This window comes from Natrix helvetica, assembly GCF_964273705.1.
Source record: "Natrix helvetica genome assembly, chromosome: 1".
Classification (NCBI taxonomy): Eukaryota; Metazoa; Chordata; class Lepidosauria; order Squamata; family Natricidae; genus Natrix; species Natrix helvetica.
The window spans coordinates 285,882-305,322 of record NC_138548.1 but is presented as its reverse complement, the minus strand read 5'-3'; the positions used below and the strand labels follow the sequence as shown (position 1 = coordinate 305,322).

Here is a 19,441-nt window from a genome sequence, read left to right as displayed (position 1 = left end):
GCCGTCCACTAGGCAATGCCAGCGGGCGACACCCAGGAGTAGGGCCTTCTCTGTGATGGGCCCGACCCTCTGGAATGACCTCCCCCCGGATATCAGAACTACCACCGACCTCCGCTCCTTCCGTAAGAAGCTTAAAACCCACCTGTTCAATTTAGCCGGCCTGGCCTAATACCAATTTTAGTCCCTCAAGTCTGTATTTTTTAATTTTTAGGGGTATGCTTTTTAGTTGATTTTAACTTTTATTATTCTGTACAGTTGAATTTAGGTTTAATTTGCTTTTAAGGGAATGTCTTTAAGGGAATGTCTATCTTTTGTACCTGTTTTTTAATGAGATGCCTGTACACCGCCCCGAGTCCCTTCGGGGAGAGGGGGCGGTCTATAAATTTTGAAAAATAAAATAAAATAAATAAATCTTTGGTAAAAAAAACATTTTGATCAGAGTGGATAAAGCTATTTAGGTACTTTTTGAGTCTCTCTGCTAAAATAGATGCAAACAACTTGTAATCTGAATTTAATAAAGATATTAGTCTATAGTTCTTGGTTTGGGTTAGATCAGTCTGCTCTTTAGGTAGCAATGCAATGTATTCCTTCTGACCATGATTTACTAGGTATTCTGTTCTCTGATATCACTTCATAACTTCTAATAGTGGGAGGCACAAGGTTTCGTCAAATGTTTGGTAGAATTCCGCTGGTAGAATTCCATCTGGGCCTGGGGCTTTTCCATTATTTTGTTTTTCTAAACCCCCAAAGCAGAAGACCGTGGACAGCCTCCGTTAGAAGCACCTTGAAAACCAGGCGGATTTGTCAAAATGTCGCCAACTCATCTTACCTTTTAATGGGCAGCAGCCAAATGCATTTTAATCCTGATTTCCTAAATACCAGGAAGACTCTGGGAAGAATTACGAAGAGGCCCTGATTAGTGGGGCATTTGGAGAAGGAAGAGCCCGGAGTTTGGCCAAAGGCCGGCATCAGGAGCGAAGAAGAGTGCTAGCCACGGAGCAGTGGTCAGGTGAGGTGAGCCATGGCGGAGGGGCCCCCAGCACAGGCATCAGCCAGGCCTGCTAGGAAACGCACGGAAGAGGGTGGGGCCGTACGGGGGGGGGGGCTGAGCTCTGCTCCCTTCCCTGGAGAGGGGGCCAGGGGAACAAACAGCACAGGAGGGCCAGGTGAAGCCCAGCTGGTCCCTGCCAGGTCGGAAGGAAGGAAGGGGCGGCTCTCAGAGGGGGGAGGCTCTCTTCTACATCCTGGGCTGCTGTGCTGGAGTGCAGAGGTAGAAAGCCCAATTCTCCCCTGGGTGGAGCATGGAGAGAGAGGGGGGGGGGCTCTGAAGGAGATCTCCCCCCCCCCCGCAAGCCTTGAGGAAGGACTACAAAGCTTCGCCCCTCCGGCCGAGCGACTGTCTCAGGGGCTACGGCTGCAGAAGAGGCCTCTGTTGCAATGCCACCCTTGCCCACCCAGCCACCCAAAGCTGCCTCAGAGGAGGGACACACACACACACACACACACACAGGCACCACAGTGCACGAAGCTGCCCGAGGCGGGCATGGGCAGGAGCCAAGGCATTTGGGCATCTCCACGCTCTCCTTCCTTTGCTCCGGAGGTTGCCAGGGAAGCTGCTGCCGTCTCTTTCCTGCCTGCTCCGCCCTGGGCAAAGCTGCGGGATGCCTCCGGGACAAAGTTCAGAGACACCGCTATAAATAGCCCTTGTTCCTCCACCACTATTTTTAGCTCCCCAAGAGCTATAATTACTTTCTGCTGCTGCCCCGGCTGGCTGGCGCTACCGCCGCTCGCCCAGGGAGGGGCCGGGAATGGCGGCCGGTGGCATCCAGCTGGAGCGAGGACAGCCGAAGGCCGCAGGCAAGGTGTGGAGGGCACCGTCGGTGGGCAGCTGGCTAGGCGGCCACAGAGCGCCAGCGAGGATTTGGCTCCAGGGCTCATGGGCTGCCAGACAGGGGCTGGCAGCCCACAAGCTCCCTCTGCCCTGGCTCCCCTTGGCCCAGGCTCTGCCCTGGATGAGATGAGAGACAGGAGGGAAGAGGGCAGCGAGGGTGGTCACTTTGCTCCCCCCCCCACAGGCCTTTGGAGAGGAAGTGTTGGGCCCAGATGCCCCCAGAGAGCCCCATGTCAGCAGCGGCCTGCAGAAGTTCCGGAGCTCTCTCTCTCTCTCTCCCCCCCCCCATAGGCGGCCTTCCCTCCTCTCCCTCGCCCACCCTGGGCTGAGAGGGCAGCCAGGCGGATGCTACCCCACCTCTCTGTGCTCTGTTCTTGCAGGATGGCCCCCAGTGCAGACCAAGGTCATCCTGGGGACCTCCCCCTCCCCAGGTGCACTTACACACACAGGCTGGTTCCAAGAATTGCAACCCCCCCCCCTCGGGGCTGGTATTCATGTCCCATTTGTCTTGCCCTGAAGAGGCTGACCCCTTCCTTTAGGACAGGCCGCCACCTGAGGCTTCCCTGGGGGTCAAAGAGGGTCTGCTTTTCTCGACTACTCCTCAAGGTATTCTGCCCTGGCAGAGGTGGGCGGGGTCTCCTGGCATGAGCTCTGGTGCGCAGTGCCTACCCATGAATGGCACCTTGGAGGCCCTTCAGAGGAACTGAGGAGCCCAACAGGTGATGCTGGACGAAACCCCCCCTCCCCCCCTTTGCTCTGATCCTTCTTAGCATTGCAGAGGCAGCCCCCCACCCCCACCCCCCCGTGCGCTGCGCAGCGACTAAGGAGAGCTGCCTTCCCAAGTGGAGAAAAAACAGACTTTCCAGCAAAAGTGAGGCTTTATTTTTAAGAGTTATCAATTCACTTTTTTAAAAGAAGAACCTCAGCACATGTTGAGTACTAGCAAGAAAGTCAGTCCCGGGCAGAAGGGAGAGGAACCGATTACAAAAGGGAGTGGCAGGAATTAGCAAGAAAAGATGACCAGACACAGCCTCCCCCCCTCCCATAAACCCCCCTCTTTTTTGGCAACAGGAAGAGTTTGGCAAAGAAGAACAAGAAGGCGGCTCAGCTCTTTTGAAAAACTGAATCAATCCGTTTGTCACTTTGGAGAATTGAAAAACAAACCGCTTGAGAGAGTTTGACACAAGGAGGGGAATGCCCCCCCCCCGCTCTCTCTCTCTCTCTGTGTAAAAGGCCTAGGTTCCCAGAGAGGAGAGGAGAGGAGGGCGGCCCTGGGTTCAAGGGCAGAGACAGAGGGAGCCCCGCATATCCACGGAAGAGGCAGAGCTGAAAGCAGGGAAGGCCCAGCCGATCGACAGGGGAAGGAAATGCAAAGTGTGTGTGTGTGTGTGGGGGGGGAAACTGCCCAGTGCCGGATTTAGGCATAAAACAAGTTTAGGGCCTCATAAAGTTGCAGACTTTTTGTTGTTGATGTCTTTTAGATTTTTGTGTGGCTTTTTGTGTGTGCTGTACTTTTCAAAATCTTATGTAACAATTTTTTATGTATAATTTTACAAAGACTTTAGGTGTAAGCAACACTTTACGGCCAAACGTTCTCAGCTTTACCAGAAAGAGACCTTCGGAGAGCAGATGCTCCGCCTCCTTTTGCAGTGATGGGAGGGGGGGGTCTGCTTTGGCACGCACTTGGGGTGGGGGGGCATCAGGTGCGATTTTGGCACAAAAGGTCCAAAATTGTCTGAGCCTTCCAGGAGAGCGGGGGCGGGGAGCCCTGCTGGCCGGGGGTCCCTGGAGATGCCCCACTCACTGTTTCTGGCCAAGGGGAAAGGGGCCCTGGCAGCCCCACAGCTTCTCTGGCTTTGCACTGGGAGGAGCTGGGGGCGTTTGCCAATCCCATTCTACCCCCCTCCACCAAGCTTCCCCAGCCGGGAGAAGAGGAGTTTCTCAGTCCTTGAGGGAGGAGCTCATTCTGGGCAGCAGACTCTCCGCTAAAGGAGCTGGCACAGCCCCCCCCCCCGCCTCGGCCCCCCTCCCGCACTCCTATTCCCACATCCAACCTGCTGGCATCCGCAGGACTGCCCAGGGAACTCCGGCCTCTGTCCTGCTTTTTGTCCTGCATGGTTCCTTTTTCGGGGAAGAGTCAGGATTTGGTGCAACCAGCCAGGACACCGTCGTCGTCCCCCCCCCCAGCTTTGGCACAAGTAGGGGCTGGGTTGCTTGACGGGGGATGTGGGGTGTGTCCCGGCCCCTCAGATGACCTCCTCTTTCCTGAGCAAAGTGGCCTCCTGGCTTCTCAGGACATCCACAGGAGAACCCCTCACCCCGCCTGTCCTGGAGGAAGCACTGCCTGCAAATGTCCCTGGGGAGCCCAAGGGGCAGGGGGCACTGGGGAGGGAGGGAGGGAGGGAGGGGGAAGCTCTATGTGACAATCGGGGAGGGGGTGGGGATCATGGAGAGCACCCAAAGGAGAAGACTGTGGGAAAGAGAAGGCGTTTCTGCTTGGGAAGCCCCCTCCTCAACAATCTGGGACACGGGCAGCTGTAGGAAGCGCCTCCTGACCCGGTCCAGGTCTCCACCGGAGGGGCATCCTCAGTGCTGGACAGACCAGCTTCCTATGGGCTCCCCTCCCAGGACAGCTCCAGCATCCCAGGCCCTCCCGACCCCTGGGCTCAGAATCCACTCATCTGCCGATGGGACAGGCAGGCAGGGTGAGGCCTGCTTCCTCCCCCCCCACCCCTGGCCTGGCTGGAGAGAAGGGCCGGAGGCGGGTGGGGGGGGCGGGGGGGGGCTGCGCCTGGCTATAGGAGGGTGCAGGGCTTCTTGTCCTTGAAGGGGTTCTCCGAGGTGGGGACACCAACCAGCAGGGGGTCGTTCCTGGCTTGTTGCTCGCAGTAATTCATCAGCTCCAGGGAGGCCTTGGAGACCTGGGGAGGGAAGCAGCCACGTCACCAGCTGGCCTCTGCCGGCCCTGCTTGCCAGAGCCAATTTTAGCCCAAATAGAGGAAGCGGGAGAGGACGAACGATCACTGCAGGGCTCAGGCATTGGGGGGGAGGGGGGGGCTGAGCCTGCTCTGTGGGGGAATCCAAATGTCAGCTGAATACCGCCCCCTCCCCCCCCAGAAGGCAGAAGCCACCAGGTTCAAGGATCCCACTAATTCTCATTTCCAACTTGCACCCGCATCCCCCAACACCTCCCCCCATTCTGGAGCTGATGTTCTGATGGGGGGGGAGTCGGGGGCCGACTCTCCTCTCTTGCACGGTTTCCCTCCCTGCTCCTCAAGAGACCCTCCTCACCTCCAGAGAAGTGGGCCAGACCAGACAGCCCCCCCCCCCGGGGGGGTGAGGAGACATACACAGGGACCCACAGGGAATAATGGCACTGAAACTCTTCCAAGGACCAGGCTCTGGATTACAAGAACAAAACCTCTCTCTTTCCCCCCCTGCCCCTTAACCCTCTGGGGCCAGACTTAGGCTGGCTTCTCATAGCCTCTGAGCATGCACAGAGGCATTCTTGGGCCAAGCAACAACCGAGGCATGCAGGCTTCTGCGCTAAGAGGAGCTCTCCCTCTTCAGTGGGTGGGTGCAACGTCCCCGCCTTGTGCTGAGGGCCCAGAGACCCTCCCCCACTCTGGGGCCCTTGGTGCTCTCTGGGGAGGCCCTCTGCTTGCAGGCTGCTCAGACCACCAGGACCCCACAAGTCAACCTTGAGCCCGAGATTGCCTTCTCTCTGTCCCACTCCCCAATTACCAGGGCACCTGCCACTCCTCTTTGCCCGCTCCCCCACCCCCCGGGCTGCCTCCCCAGAGCCCACCTTGATCCTCTCCATTCCGGCCTCGATCCGCAGCTGTTCTACCAGCTTCCTGGCCTGGGCGATGTTGTTAGTGGCCGACATCTTCTGCCATGGAAGGGGGGGGTCGTCGTCCACCAGCACCTGGATGCGGGGAGAGAAACACTAGAGAAAGGGACACTTGGCTCCTGCCCTGTTCTGCCCCCCTCCAGGGGTGGCAGAGAGCAGAATTCCCCCCTCCCTTTGGAGACAGGCGCCGCCTGCAAGTGCAGCCCCGGATCATCTCGGCTCCTTCTGCAGCTGCATGAGGGACACAATCTCCACCAGGTGAAGATGAGGAACCTCCTCAGGCAGAGGCAGACTATCTGAAGAAAGCAAGCGGGGAATGGGATTGGGAGCAAGGCAGGGAAGGCCCTGGCGAAGGGCAGAGAAAGGCGGGACTCCATGAGAAGCCCCCCCCTCCATCCCTCCTTCCCAAGGGCGCAGGGTTGGAGGGGCCGCCGCCGCCGCCCTCTGGGCCTGGGTCCCACCTCCAGGGGGCTCCCTCGGCCGCTTGCTTGCTTGCAAGTCCCTGGCCCGCAGGCCTCACCCGTTGGAGGGCAGGGAGGCCGGGCGCTTGTTAGCGGATCCCGGGGCGCCACCTGCAGCCCTCCGGCCGGCCAATCGCCTCCTGGCCGGCAGGGGACCCGCGGCCGCCTTCCTCCTCCCCCCCCTCCGCCATAAAGCGGGCCCAGGCGCGGCCCCTCCCGCGGAGAGCGTCGGCCGAGCGGGACGAGGCCGGAGATGGCGGGTAAGAGGCCGCTGGGCGAGCGGGACGCACCCTCCCTGTCCAGCCCCGCGGCAGTCCGCTCCCCGCCTCCCTCCAGCCGGCTCTCTTTGGCGGCCTCGGGGGCAGCCCGCTTCTCCAAGGGCCACTACCCGCCCACGCTGACCATGGTCACCGAGGCCGTCGGGGCGCTGAACGAGCGCAAGGGCTCCTCCACCGCCGCCATCAAGCGCTACATCCGCCACAACTACCCCGGCGTCGACCCCGTCCGCCTCAAGTACTACCTGCGCAAGGCGCTGCTGAAGGGGCTGGAGAAGGGCTACCTGGTGCGGCCCCTCAACTCCTCCGCCCAGGGCGCCACCGGCAGGTTCAAGGTGAGGGAGGGCTCCGTTGTCGGAAGGGCTTGCCGCCTGCACGAGACCCCTCCCCTTGCTCGCCCCCTGGAGCCCACAAGCAGCGTGGGGGTCAGGCCTGTTCTCTAGGGCGCCTGATGGCCCCGCCCCCTGGACCCGGGCGGGCAAGCGGCTTTTCTGCCCAAGCCTCACATGGCTCCCAGCCCCTCTCGGAGCCCCGTCCCTGGATGCCCCCCCCTGGCTTCTTGGGGGGGACGACCCTAGAGGGAACCTCCTCCCACCCCCCTTCCTGCTCGCTAATGAGCAGCCTTGCCAGGCCCTTGCCTGTGCCATCCCTGTGCCACTGGGGCTGAGGGAGTGTTGGTCCTGTGGGAGATGCCAGCCATTCCTGCTTGGGCCTGGCAGTCCGGCCTGCGACAGCTGAGGCTTTGGAGGCCCCCTGAGTGCCCCCCTTGGCATTGTTCCCTTTGCCCCCTGACCTTGCAGTTGGCAGCCCTAAAGCCAAAGAAGGGGAAGACAAAGAGGGCCCAGCCTGCCCAGGGGGAAGGCCCACCCCCAAAACCGGAGAAGAAGAAGGCGGCTGCGGCGGAGGGCAAGGCGAGGGCCGGGAACCCCAAAGGCAAAGGTAAGGGTGCCCCCTCCTCATGCACCAGCTGCCTTGGGAGATGGCACTGGGGGGCACGGAGGGTGGGGGACCCACAGCGTCACTGCCAGAAGCTGCACTGATGGGTCTGGCAAGAGGGCAGCTGTTCTTCACCCGGTGAGGCCCCGGCTGCAGCTTCTGCCCAGTGGAGGAGGAGGTGGTCATCCTGCTTCTCCCAGCAGATGCCGAGGGCAAGGACAAAGCCCCCAACAAGAAAGCCAAGGCTGAATCTGAGCTGGTAGGTCCTCCCGGAGGGGCGGGGGGGGGCGTTATGCAGACAGCCCCAAGCTGTGGGGGGAGCTCAGCCCTTCCCTTGTCCCCCAAGTCCTGGGGAGGGAGGTTGGCCTCTGGCAGGCGAGAGTGACTCCCCCAAAGTCCAAGGGTTGCAGCCCCCTCCCAGCTTTTCCAGTGGCCCCTTCTGGGGCTCTGCCTCTGGCCAGCTGATTCAGGGCAGCGTCTCTGATGGTGCCTGCTGGGGGCCCCTGTATGTGCCCCCATTGAGCCAAGAGATTCGGGGCTGCCCCCCAGACTAGTCCAAGGCCCAGCACGTCCGTCTCCCTGCAGGTCCTGGCTGCAGAGCCCGTGAAGCGGAAGCCGAAGGAGAAAACAGCAGCCGAAGGAAAGGCTCCCAAGAAGCCCAGGCCCCCCAAGACCCTCCAAGTCAAACTGGCAAAGGCCCCCTCCAAGGGAGAAGCCAAGACAGTCACCAAGGGCAAAGCTCGCCCCAAGTCAGGAGCGGAAGACGAGGCTGAGCCCCCCGTGGGCGAGCGAGTCAAGGCGGCAAAGGGCAGCCAAGGCAAGAGCCGGTCCGGGGGCTCCAAGGCCGGAGCCCCCAAGGCCGGGGGCCCCAAGGCTGGAAAGAAGGCGGTGGCCAAAGGCAAGAAGGAAGCTGAGGGGGCAGCAGCTCCAGAGAACGCCTGAGCTCCACGGGGCCCTTGGTCAGCCTGCAGTGCCACGCAACAGGGAACCCCAGCAGACCCCCAGTGGCTGGCAGCCCGTCATGGAAGGAGGCGGGGGGGGGGAGGTGGAAGGCTGGGCGGTTTTAACAGCATTTTAAGCACTCAGGGATGTTTTTCAATAAAGGTATAATATTTGGCAAGAGAGCAACCACCTGGGCTGTTTTCCCTGACTCTGGGCTGCAGCAGAGAGAAGCTGGCCTTCCCGGCTCCCGACTGCCAGCAGGGAGGATTGAGGGACTGGAGGCTAAAATGATGAACAGATGCAGGAATGGCTGGTCTAGAGAAAAGGCTCAGGGGAGGCAGGATAGCAGCCTTCCAATACTTGAGGGGCTTCCAGAAAGAGGAGGGGTCAAAGCACCTGGAGGCAGGAGACAAGCAAAGAAGTCAAGGACAGAAGCAACCTAGAACTAAGGAGAAACTCCCTAACAATGAGAAAACTAACCAGTGGAACAGCTTCCCTCCAGAGGTTGTGGCGGCTCCCTCACTGGAGGCTTTTAAAGAGAGACTGCACAGCCATCTGGTTAGAATGGTAGAGGCCAGGTGTCGGCAACCCATGGCTCCTGAGCCACATACGGCCCTTTCGTCCCTCTCCTGCAGCTCCCTGTTGGGTGATCCCAGCAGGCACTCCTTGCTACTGGCCTCATTGCTTGCGGGGTCTTGCGGGAGCTACTTCCGGCCCTTGTTGATAGTGCACGTCCCACCTGACTTCATCCCACCTGCTGTGGTACCCTCCTCCACCCGGATGGCTGAGCCAGATGGCGCAGCACCTGCCTTCCCTCCTGGAGCAGGTGTGGGTGGGCGCCTGCCCACCAACCTCTGCCTCCTGCTTGTCGCCGCCTCCCGCCCCCCCCTGCCTGGGAGGCGCTACGCTGCCATCTCCCCAACTGGCGGGGAAACAGCGGTGCCAACAGCTGGAGCTCTCAGAGGGCAGAGCAAGGAGACCCCACCGGGTCTCCCCGCAAGGCACAGCAGCCATAGGAGCCCCTTGGCAGGGCCTCTGCCTCCTACCTGTCTATAGAGGTCAGCCAACACAGCGGCGGGGGCAGGGAAGATGCGCACCCTTCCTGATCCACTCATGCCAGCCGAGGGGCTCTTGCGCCACATTTTGCTTGCTGGCCACCTCCAAGGTGGGATCCGCCCTCGGAGCCCCCGGGGGCCACCCACTCTGCAGCAACACAAGCGTCCATTGCACGTATCCATCCCAGGGGGCGTAGTTTGAGGAGCCCTGATTTAGTGCAATATAAAAAATGCAAATAATTTTTCTCATGGACCACCAGAGATCCACGGACCACCAGTTGGTGGCCGCTAGACTAGAGGAGATCGATAACCCTGGATGTCCCAGCTGCTGTCCAGGATGGTCCTGGCATCTTTTGAAGCAGCTTGGCACCCTTGGCTCAGGTTCAGCTTGTGATTCACCCCTCCCCCCATCCTCTCCGCCCCTCGTTCCAGCTTGCCCAGCTCCTCCTGAGCCTTCACGTTGCCCTCCAGGCGATCGCTGCCCCTCCGCCTTTGCCTTGGCGGCAGATCTGGCACTCCTTCGGCCTGACATGGCACAAAAGAGGCCGTAAATGGAAGAGCCACTCCCGGGAGCTCCTTGCCAAAGGCCGAGAGGCTCCTCCAATCCCTCGCCCGGGAGCCGCAGCCAGACGGGTTCAGCAGCGGGGGAAGAGGAGGCAACCCCCGGAATTCCGGACTCCCTCCCGAGCCCTCCTGGGAAACGCTGCCACAGCCACCGGCGCTGCTCTCTCACAAGCCGGCCGACGCCAGCCAGCATTTCAAGCGGTTGCACGCAGCGGGCCGGCTTCCAACCTGGCCCCTGGGCACGTGCGCGGCTGGCGAGCTCTCGGCGCAGACGGGGAGAGACGCAGCGCCGGCAGCCGCTTCAGAGGCGCGCGGAGTCCCCTCCACGGCTCCCCCGGACGCTATGGCTGGCCTGCCAAGTCCGGCCTGCTCAGAGGCAGCCCGGGCAGCCCTCGCCGCCTCTGCCTGCGCCGGTCGGGGAGGGAGAGATTCCCTAGACGGTGAGCCTCCAGGGCACAGCAGAGTCTAACTTCATCTTCCCCGCCGAACGGCAACGCATTTTGCTGCCAAGGAACAATCAAGTCAAAACTTGAGGATTAAACCCAGCTACTGTGCCAGCTAATTTAATACCTAAATTAATCTGTTTTTTAACGGCTGTTGGAAGACGTATCACTGACTGAAAACATAAAAGAAACCCACTGAGATAAGCGCAGCATTTTCTCACGGGGAGGCAGGGCTGCTTTCCTTGCAGGCTAATTGCAGCCTTAGGGGCGAAATTGCTGAACTGGGCGCCAGCAGCTGGCAGAGGCAGAAATGGGGGTGCCTAGTCAGCCACTCTTTCCCAGGGCGCCCCCCCCTCCCCAGAGAGGCGCTGCTCCTCCCCCCAAAAGACTCGGCAGTCTAATGTTGCAAAGGGGGGCTGCCTGCCAGAGGGGGGCTGAGCGGGCTTCCCTTGGATGCCACTTTCCACGAGAGGACCCCCCCCCCAATTGCCTCCCAGGGGCTGTATCTCAACCCTCGAGGCAGGGTAACCAACCTGCTTTGGCCTGAAGGGTCCCTACCACCTGAGGGTCCCCTTGACCGATTGCTTGTTGAGGAGGGGGCTCCCAGGAGGTGAGCACAGACTGCTGGGTTTCTGGCCCAACCCAGGAAGGTTGCAAGCTCTGGAGCTGGGCCTGTGATGCTCCCGCCCGTGGCCCCCACCTGCAACAATGGGGAGGGCGGGTTTGCTTCCAAGCAGCCCCTCCCTCTGGGGGGAGCCCAGGAATACCAGAGTAATAAAAGGGGACCTTGGAGGTCTTCTAGGCCTCCTCCAGGGACTAGGAGGAGGGGCAAAGCTTTGCACCCAGACTCCACTTGGGACTTTCAAAGGGAAAGGAGCTTTTGCTGCCAAGTTGCTTCCTTCTCTTCCTCCCGCCTCCCCAACAGATTGTGTCAATCATTGCCACAGCCTCTTGAGCAGCTTCTGATCTCCATCCCCAGCCCCAATTCCAGCCTCCGCCCAGCTGTTGCTGCTAGCACCCCCTTCCTTGAGCCCTTCAGGCCTGGCAATGCTGCAGGTTGCAGCTGCCCAGAGATGAGGCGGCACTCATGGCAGCCAAGAGTAGCAGGGCTCCTGTCTGCCCCATCAGGATCTGGCCCCAGGCAGGGAGGCCCGGCTGAGAGCCCCGGAAGGGAGGGGGGGCTCCTGGATGTTCTCACAGCTGAAGGTGCCCTGCAGGGCCAGGGGGGCAGCCAGAGGAAGGGGGAAGCTGAACAGGGCAGTTTCCTCCATGTGGACTTCCTGCTTTGGCACCACAGCAGCCGACACCCCACCCCCCCCCCCGTTGTGGTCTGAAGCCCATTTCCCGGCTTCCCCCCTTGGCTGAGAGGGAGGCCGAGGGCATGGGCACAGCCGGGGGACTTTGCTGCTCTCCAAGCGACCCAGAGGAGCAGGTGGATGGAGGACACTTCAGGGAAGCTGGCCGCAGACAGCCGCTTTGGCTCCTGACCGTGTGCAGAGAGCTGCACAGATTCCAGGGCTAGAAGTGACCAGCAGCCAAGCTAAACGAGTCCCTTTCGGGAGAGGGGGCGGTATATAAACGCTAATAATAAATAAATAATAAATAATAAACTCCAGAGCCTGCAATGGCTCAGAAGGGCCCCTGGCCTGCCTGCCCGCCTGCCGTGCGCCAATGCTTGGGACTTTGGGGCATCTTCAAGAGCTTATTCTGGATCTCTGCCAGGCGACCAGCAGGCAGTGCCTATGAAGGAGGGGCGTTCCCCGCTTGAACAGCCCCTCTCTGGGGAGGCCCACCTGCCGGACCCCAGTGATCTTCCTTTCTCCCCAGGTGCTTCTCTGCTTCCATGCCCCATTTCAGTTCACGCGGCCCCTGGATGCTGCAGGGCAGCTCTCTGCCTTCCCCCGTGCCATTTGCCTGCTGGCCTTTTCACCCAAAGAGCCAGGCGGAGGGAGTGGGAATCCCAGCCTGCCGTGTGTCTGTCTAGGTTCCCTGCCTCTCCCGGCGTCCTCCCCATGCAGCCGAAAAATGACCACAGCCCGTCTCATCTGCCCCCCCCCCCACTGCAGAGGAAGCCCGGTGGGAGGCTGAGCTGCCGGCTTTGTCACGGAAGTCTCTTTGGCGTCCCTGGGGAACGTCTCCTGGGCAGCCCTGGGCAAGCAGCCTCACGTGGACCGAAAGGTGGCACCTTCCCAGGGCGCCCAGGCTGACCCCTCGGCCCTGATCAGGCCCTCAGCTGAATGGAGGCATTTGGCTTCTTAAGACCAATCTGGAGTCCACCTTTTATTTTTCACTGAGTGACACCTGAGCACCTGCGGAACAGCAGCTTCCCCAAACCCTCCCGGGCTGAGACGACACCAGGGAGGCAGGCAGGCTGCCGGGGCATCTGGCTGATCAGTCCTGTGCCACAGTCCCACGTTCGAATGCAGCTTTGCTGGGCAAAGGACCCAACACATCCAGGGCAAAGGGGGGCTCCCTGCCCCTTCGCTCCCCTTCCCCAAAGCCAGCAGACGCCTCTCTTTGCCAGAAGGAGTTGGCATCCTGGGGGTGCCCGGCGGCTGGCTGAGAGAGTTAGGGTGGGGCAAAGGGCGGCCTTCCCTGCTCTGTCCCCTGACCGGGAAAAGCCAGGAGGGGAGAGGCCCAGGTGCTTCAGACGTCCTCCCCCACCCCACTGACCAGTAGCCTCTCCGGGAGAACACTTGGGGATCTCCCCCCTCCCATCTTCCTACACCCCAGTCCCTGCCAGCAGAAGCAGCCTTGCTCCAGGCACAGATGTGGGGGTGTTTTAGCAAGGAGGGGGGTGATGTGAGAGGGAAAGGGCCTTGGCTGATAGGCTGGCCTTCCACACGGCTGGCTGTAGTGGTGCCAGCGCCTGCTTTCCCAGGAACAGCAGCCCTGCCTGGAGGACGCCTGGCTCAGCTCCTGGGTGCGAGAATCAGGTCGCCTCCCTTCCCAGGAAGAGCAGAGGCTGCACCGGGGTGGTGGAGGTAAGGGGGGGGCACGAGGTTTCCAGTGACTGCCCAGCTTCTAAGTGTCATGCTGGAGGACTATCCTGGCAGCCCATGGGGAGGGGGGTGGGATCCGTCCCCTGAGAGGGAGAGGGCAATCCAGTGGAAACACAGCTGAGCCCAGAAGGGGCTACCCTCCCACCCCACGGCCTGTCCGAGGGGCAGCTGAACAGAAGGCCCAGACACAGGCAGGGAAGGAGGGAGAGTGGAGAGGGAAGGGAAGGGAAGAAGGAAGGAGGGAAGGAGAGGGGGGAGGGGCAGAGCTCCGTGAATGGGGCCCCCACTTTCTCTAGAGGATGCCAAGCCCCTGCATGCCAGCAATCCTGTCTCTGTCCTGCATTTCCTCCCCACCCCAATACTCGTGTTCCTCCCCCTCCCCGGTTGGACAATGGGGGGGGCTGTGGACAACAACCTTAGGGTGTCTTTAATCTGCTCAGCAAATACAAGCAGAAGCTGCTGGACTCTGAGGGATGTGGGGGCCTCTGCATGTTTGCACCAGGAGGCACCAAACTCCGAAAGCAGCCGAGAAGCCAGCAGGGCCGTAAGTCCAACCTGTGACGTCAGCAGAGCCAAAAGCTCCTTTTAGGAAAAGAAGCCACGCGACTGCAGACGGGATGAGCCTCCCCCCCCCCGTTCCCTGCGTCAGAAGCCGCCAAGTGCGAGTGGAAGTCCACACGGCCCCTCGTGACACATTCGTTTATTTGGCTTCTCTCCAGCCCCAACCCTTTTATGACATCGTAATAGGAAGCAAAGTAACGAAGTATTTCCCAGATCTTCCGTTCTTACTGATTTCCCTGTCATTCTGCGTGTTCCTGTAGCTCTGGGAGGCCACCGTCCCCGTGTGGGGAGGGAGCAGGGCTTGGAGGGGATGCTGAGCAGCCAGAAGCTCCCCCACCTTGGGCAGGAGAGGCCCCCAAAGCCCCTCGGCAAGGCTGCGGAGATGGTGGGGGGCAGGGACGTTGCCCAAAGAGTTGCAGGCTGTGGCCGAGCGGTCAGGAGGGTAGGTGGCTGCCCACCCATGGTGCCACAGGCTGGAGGGGCTCAGCTGCCTCTGGGATGCTGCCTTTCTTTTTTCTCTCACTCAGCTGCTCATGGGGGGGGGATTAGTTGGGAGCCCCCCCCCCCTTCTGACAGACTCTCCGCTTTGGCCTCTGCCGAGGGGCTGGTCTGTCTCCGTGGGGGGGGGGGGGGAGTTAATTGCGCTTGTTAACTTCACCCAATGCCCAGCCCGGCTCCTCCTGCCTGCCTGCCTAAGCAGGGTCTCTGGGCTTCCACTCCAAATTCCTGGCCCTGAGAGCCTCTCTGGGGGCAGAGGTCTCGGCGTGGCGCTACCCCCTTCCCATCACCTGGCAGGGCCCAGACTCTGCCCAGGAGGCCCCGGCTGTCTCCGGCCCTTGGCCTCCCTAGCAGCAGCAGCAGCAGCCGGGCCCACCTGAGCCTCAGCAACAGGCCAGGCTCCAAGATCTCCAGACGGCCACTGTCGGCCGTCCAAGAGGCAGGGCAGCCACCCAGGACGGCGGTCAGGGAGGCCGTCGGAGGAAAGGACGGCCTGAAATAGCTGCTGGCCCAGAGAAGCTGCTCCTGAGCTCAACCAACCTCGGGCACAGCAGACGCAGGAAGCAGACCAGGCTGTGGGGCGGAGGGGGCCTTGTGGGTGCATAAGCCACAGAGCTCCCCCCAAAAAACCCCCCCAAAGGCACAAAGTAAAGGCTCGGCTGCAGCCCTCCAACCACCAGGCTGAATCAGAGGGTATTTTGGGTTCCAAATAAGGATCACACCCACAAAGCCACGGCAACTGGCAGGCACAACATGTCCCCCGTCCCCCGTCCCCGCTTTGAGCCAGGAGGCCTGGGTCAAGAGGGGAGGGGGCACCAGAGGGAGGCCAAGGGGGGATTTCTGAGCTGTTTCCGGAGTTCAAAGCCTTCCGGCCCCCCAAGGACAGTGGATTCCCTGCAGGCTGTGTAGGTCAGGGGAGAAGAGGAGGGCGCTGCCTCGGATGGCCAGCTCTGGAGCCTCAAAGCCAGGTATGGCAGCCCCTCCCTCCCCCTGCCCCCTGTCCATCCCCTCCCTCTGGGGCACAGGGGAAGTCCCCAGGAGAGGCCCCCTCCTAGGGAAGAAGAACAGCCTCACTCTGCCTGCCTGAGCTGCTAGGCGAACAGGGGTGACACCTCACCCCACCCTGGGAAGAGCCCCAATCCCAGAGGGCCAGCCAAAGTGAGGCTGTCCCTCTCTCGGGGCCTCGCCTGGGCAAATGGCTGGCTTCACCCCTTGGCCTCTGCCGCCATGGAAGGGCAGCAGGGACCATGCCAGGGTCAAGGACAAGAGGACACCCCAGGGCCTCCGCTAGGCTGCTTAAGCTGCCCGGCCCTCTCCGGCTGGCAGGGGACAATGGAGCCATCCTCTGGGCTGGCAAACAGGGAAAACACCCCAGGGGAGGCGATGCCAGTACCCAGAGTATTTGAGGTGCCAGGCCCTCCACACCAGCCCCTTCCCAAGGATCTGTTTAGGGAGGAACCTGGAAAGTCCCCCCGCCCCAGCACAGCCCCCCGGAGCAGCAGGGGGAACCACCTCTGCCAGGCAGTCTAGACTGGGGTTAGGGACCGACCCCAGGCCACCCAGTGAACATAAGGGACTGCTGCCCCCTTGTGCCCGGAAACTCCTCCGTGGCAGCAAAGGAAGGAGGGGGCACTCCCCCCTCTTTCCTTCCTCTGGACCCACAGATGGCCCCTTGCCCCTGCTGACTCAAGCCTGCATCCATGCTGCGGGGGGGGGGGGGAATGGGACGGGGGGGGGGATGTGTTCAAGCATGAACGTCTCCCTTGGAGCCCTGCTCTCTTTTCAGAACTGGGGGAATTGGGCGATTGCTGGTTTCCAGCTCCGGCCGGTCATTCTGCAGGGGGGGGGGGGGGGGCAAGGCTCCCTCCCTACCAGAAGCGACAGGATGGACTTGGGCAAGAGGGCCTGGGGCCACTTGCCCGTCCGGGTCCCTCCGGGGTGCCTGCAGCTTCCGAGGCTCTTCCCCCCCTTCGGCCCCCGAGGCTGCTCCTCCTTCCCTAAGCAGAACCGCTCGGCCGGCCTGAGTCACTTTTTCCAGCTTCCTCAAAATCTTGCTGTGCTCATGGAAACCTTACCCCCCCCCCACACACACACACCCCAGTTCAAAGAAAAGGGGAGGCTTTCCTGGGTGCCTGATGGGGAGGTTTCTGTCACAACGCACTCAACCCCTCTTGGATGAACAGGATGGCCGGGGGGGGGGGGGGGGGCTTCATGTGAGAATCCTGGGGCCTCTCCTGCAGAGCTGGCTGAAGGAAAGGGGCCCCCTCCCCCTCCCTCTGCCCAGGGCCACCCCTGCCCAGGAAGTGGTCTGTGTGCAGACAGGCCCTGGCACCCATCCAACCACGGGGTCACGGGGGGCATCTTCCGAGAAAAAGGGGGCATTTAGAGGCCAGCCCAGACACACCTAGTCACCCCCCACCCACCCTCACACACAAAGCTTTATTCCTAACACAGACCAGGATCAAAGTGGGTTCAGCAAAACGCTTCTGGCCACGGATCTCAACAAAGGGCCCCATGGCTGCCCCACAAGTCACAGCGACAAGCAGGGGAGGGTCCCTCTCCCTCCCTCCAAACTCTCGGCCTCAGTCCCCATTTCATGCCAAGGAGGTGGGAGGGCCAAGGGAGGCCTCCTCGTGTGTGTGGGGGGGAGCTAAGTGAGTGGCAGGGGGGACAGATCCTCTTGGGGAGGGGAGTTCCGAGTAAGGACGGATTCCCTGAGGGCCCAAGGAGGGCCCTGCCTCAGGGGGGGGGGCATGGGTCCCCCCAGCTGCAGGAGCCTCTGGGCCTTGGGAGAAGAAGCGGTTCCTTGCTACAGAGCTTTGCCCCCCCCACCCACAGCCAAAAGGGAGGAGGGGGGCCTGTGGAGCGAGGTCTCCCTCAATGGAGTCCGAGCTCAATGGTCGACTGGAGAGCCGAAGCCCAAGAGCCAGAGGGAATCCAGGGCTGCCTTGGACTGTTTGCTCTTGATCCTCCTTGACCAGAGTTGGGGGTGGGGATCCCCTCCCGCCTTCCCCCAGGGAAGCCTCTGCTTCCTGGAAAGGCTCCAAAGGGGGCAAATGAGGCCGCAATGGACACAGCACCCTCCCAACCGAGGCCGGCAGAAACCGCTTCCAGAGCCAACCTCCTGGGGAGGTAGCCGTTGGGACCCCCCCTCCCCTCTCCCTTATGCAAGGAAAGCTGCAGCCGGCAGCCGAGGACAGCCATGGGCACCTCTGAGCCAAGCCGGGAGGGAGAGGCCCTCTGCCAAGTGCCAGACAGCAGCCGGCTCACCCTTTCATGGCTGCGTGGGGACAGACTGTACTGGAGATGGTAAGTGGAGGGCTGGCGCTCTTCACGGGGGGGGGGGGGAGAGAGCAGGAGGAGCCAGCCATGATTTGACAGCCCAAGCAGCCCCCTGGCCCGGCTCAGAGCCTTTCTGTGCCCTGGAGGTGCCACCAGGAAAGTTGCTCCTTCTGCCTGGCATTCTGCAGGGCCCCTCTGCCAGGCGCCAGGTGGAGGGGATGCCTTGCCAGGGGTTCTCCTCCAGATCCTCCCAGAGGTGGGTTGCTCCTGGTTTGGCCCGGATCGGGCGAACCTGTTTTAGCGGCAGTGGGAGCCTCCGCCCTCCTGTCCAGATGCAACTGCCCCTGTGCGGAAGCGTTGCTAGCGCCCATGAGTGCGTGCAGGAGCGTCCCCGAACCAGTAGTACAAACATTGGCAACCCACCACTGGATCCTCCCCTCTGTTGCCCAAGGTCGCCCTCTGGGTTCAGCCACCCTAAAAGGTCTCCAGGGGCAGACAGCTCCCCGATACCCCCCCACCCCCTCAGGTCCTCTGCCCCTTGGACCCCTCAGGCCCCACCCGTCCTCTGGGGCCAGGTTTCCTCCCCCAGCCCGGGCCCCGTCCCGTCCGCAGAGAGGCACGAGGGCCCTTCCCTGGCAGATGGGAAAGAGAGCAGCCGTCCACAGCAAGACCAACAAACCGGCCGTTTTCCGAGTCAGGTGCAAAAACTCAACCCGCCGGCAGCCGAGCACCCACCGCCTGGGCCCGGCCTTCTGGCAGAGCAGAGAGAGAAGCTGCTTTGTCCTGCGACCGACCGGCCTTTCACGCCTGGGAAGACTCCGCCTGGCCACACCGAGGCCGCTCAACAGACACCTCCCGAGGGGTCAGTCAGAGGGCTCGGTTGCTGCTGCACACAAACATCTGGAAGCTGCTTTTCCAATTGCCCCCCCTCCTACGGCAGCTGTGCAGAGAGCCTCTCTGGCCAGGAGCAGCAGGACCTGGTGCTGCCCAAGGGCATCCACTGCCCAGCTCCTCCTTTGGAAGGACTCGGCCAGGGCTGCCAGGAGCGACCCAGCCTTTTGCTGGCCTTATGTCTCCAACCGGTCAGCAGCTCCTGGAAGGAGGCAGCGGTCCAGCCTGCCTAGCGTGCCTGGGTCAAGGCCGGAAGGGGTGCCACAGGGCCGAATCCAACCAGCGGAGCCCCAGGGCACCTCCTGTGGCCTTTGCCCGCAGCCTCTGCCAAGGACTGCCACGGCAGAGCCTCCCCTCTTCCTCTGGCTGGCCAGGAAAGGACCAATGGCCCCTCCTCCTGATGGCCAGGGGCTTCCCACCCAGGACGCGAGGGCCTGCTGGGGGCATCATGGCTCATGGGGACATGGTTCTCCTGGAATGGGCCTGTGCCACGGCTCAGGGAAAGGGGATTCACACCTCTTGTCCCCTGCCCAGGATAGAATGCCTCTAAGGTTCCCTTCCCCTCCCCCTCGGCAGCCCCCCTGCTTCACCCACATACCCTTCAGCAGGCAGGACCCCCCTCCACACCCGGCCTCCCTTGCCGCCACCCCCCCCCCCCATTCCCTCAGGGTCTTTGCAAGCCGAACTATCCGACCGAGGCCCCTAGCCGCACCTCACGTGAATCGGAGGTGGTCCTGCAGGGCATCTCTGGCCAGGCTGGGCTGCTGCAGGGATCCCCCCATGGGCT

General features: G+C 61.8%; 2 protein-coding genes across 6 annotated transcripts in view; one reads left to right on the top strand and one right to left on the bottom strand.

Moving 5' to 3' along the window:
• Positions 1-2,756: 2,756 nt before the first annotated feature.
• The window catches only part of GNG7 (G protein subunit gamma 7), a 39,738-nt gene continuing 23,053 nt past the window's right edge, over positions 2,757-19,441 (bottom strand). The window contains exons 1-3 of one of the 4 annotated variants that reach the window (XM_081945884.1): positions 9,405-9,793; positions 5,700-5,819; positions 2,757-4,812 (exon numbers count right to left, since the gene is read on the bottom strand). In XM_081945884.1, the coding sequence (XP_081802010.1) occupies positions 4,687-4,812; positions 5,700-5,819; positions 9,405-9,596 (438 nt within the window). In that variant the 5' untranslated portion in view covers positions 9,597-9,793 and the 3' untranslated portion in view covers positions 2,757-4,686. Of the gene's footprint in view, positions 4,813-5,699; positions 5,820-6,264; positions 6,393-8,548; positions 9,365-9,404; positions 9,794-19,441 lie in introns of those variants that run through there. The other 3 variants (XM_081945887.1, XM_081945886.1, XM_081945885.1) reach the window with 3 other exon arrangements.
• On the top strand, positions 6,429-8,538 carry LOC309388490 (uncharacterized protein). 2 transcript variants are annotated; one of them, XM_081945864.1, is made up of 4 exons: positions 6,429-6,815; positions 7,281-7,419; positions 7,617-7,675; positions 8,002-8,538. In XM_081945864.1, exons 1-4 carry the CDS (start codon positions 6,459-6,461, stop codon positions 8,356-8,358), a joined length of 912 nt encoding a protein of 303 aa, XP_081801990.1. In that variant the 5' UTR covers positions 6,429-6,458; the 3' UTR covers positions 8,359-8,538. The 2 variants fall into 2 exon arrangements, with proteins under 2 accessions (XP_081801990.1, XP_081801991.1); XM_081945865.1 differs by having other exon boundaries at positions 6,432-6,815; positions 7,620-7,675.

Coding starts and splice junctions, on each gene's coding strand:
- LOC309388490 (XM_081945864.1), top strand. CDS start 6,459: ATGGCGGGTAAGAGGCCGCTGGGCGAGCGGGACGCACCCTCCCTGTCC. Junction 7,420..7,616: donor CGGGAACCCCAAAGGCAAAG/GTAAGGGTGCCC, acceptor TGCTTCTCCCAG/CAGATGCCGAGGGCAAGGAC. Junction 7,676..8,001: donor CCAAGGCTGAATCTGAGCTG/GTAGGTCCTCCC, acceptor GTCTCCCTGCAG/GTCCTGGCTGCAGAGCCCGT.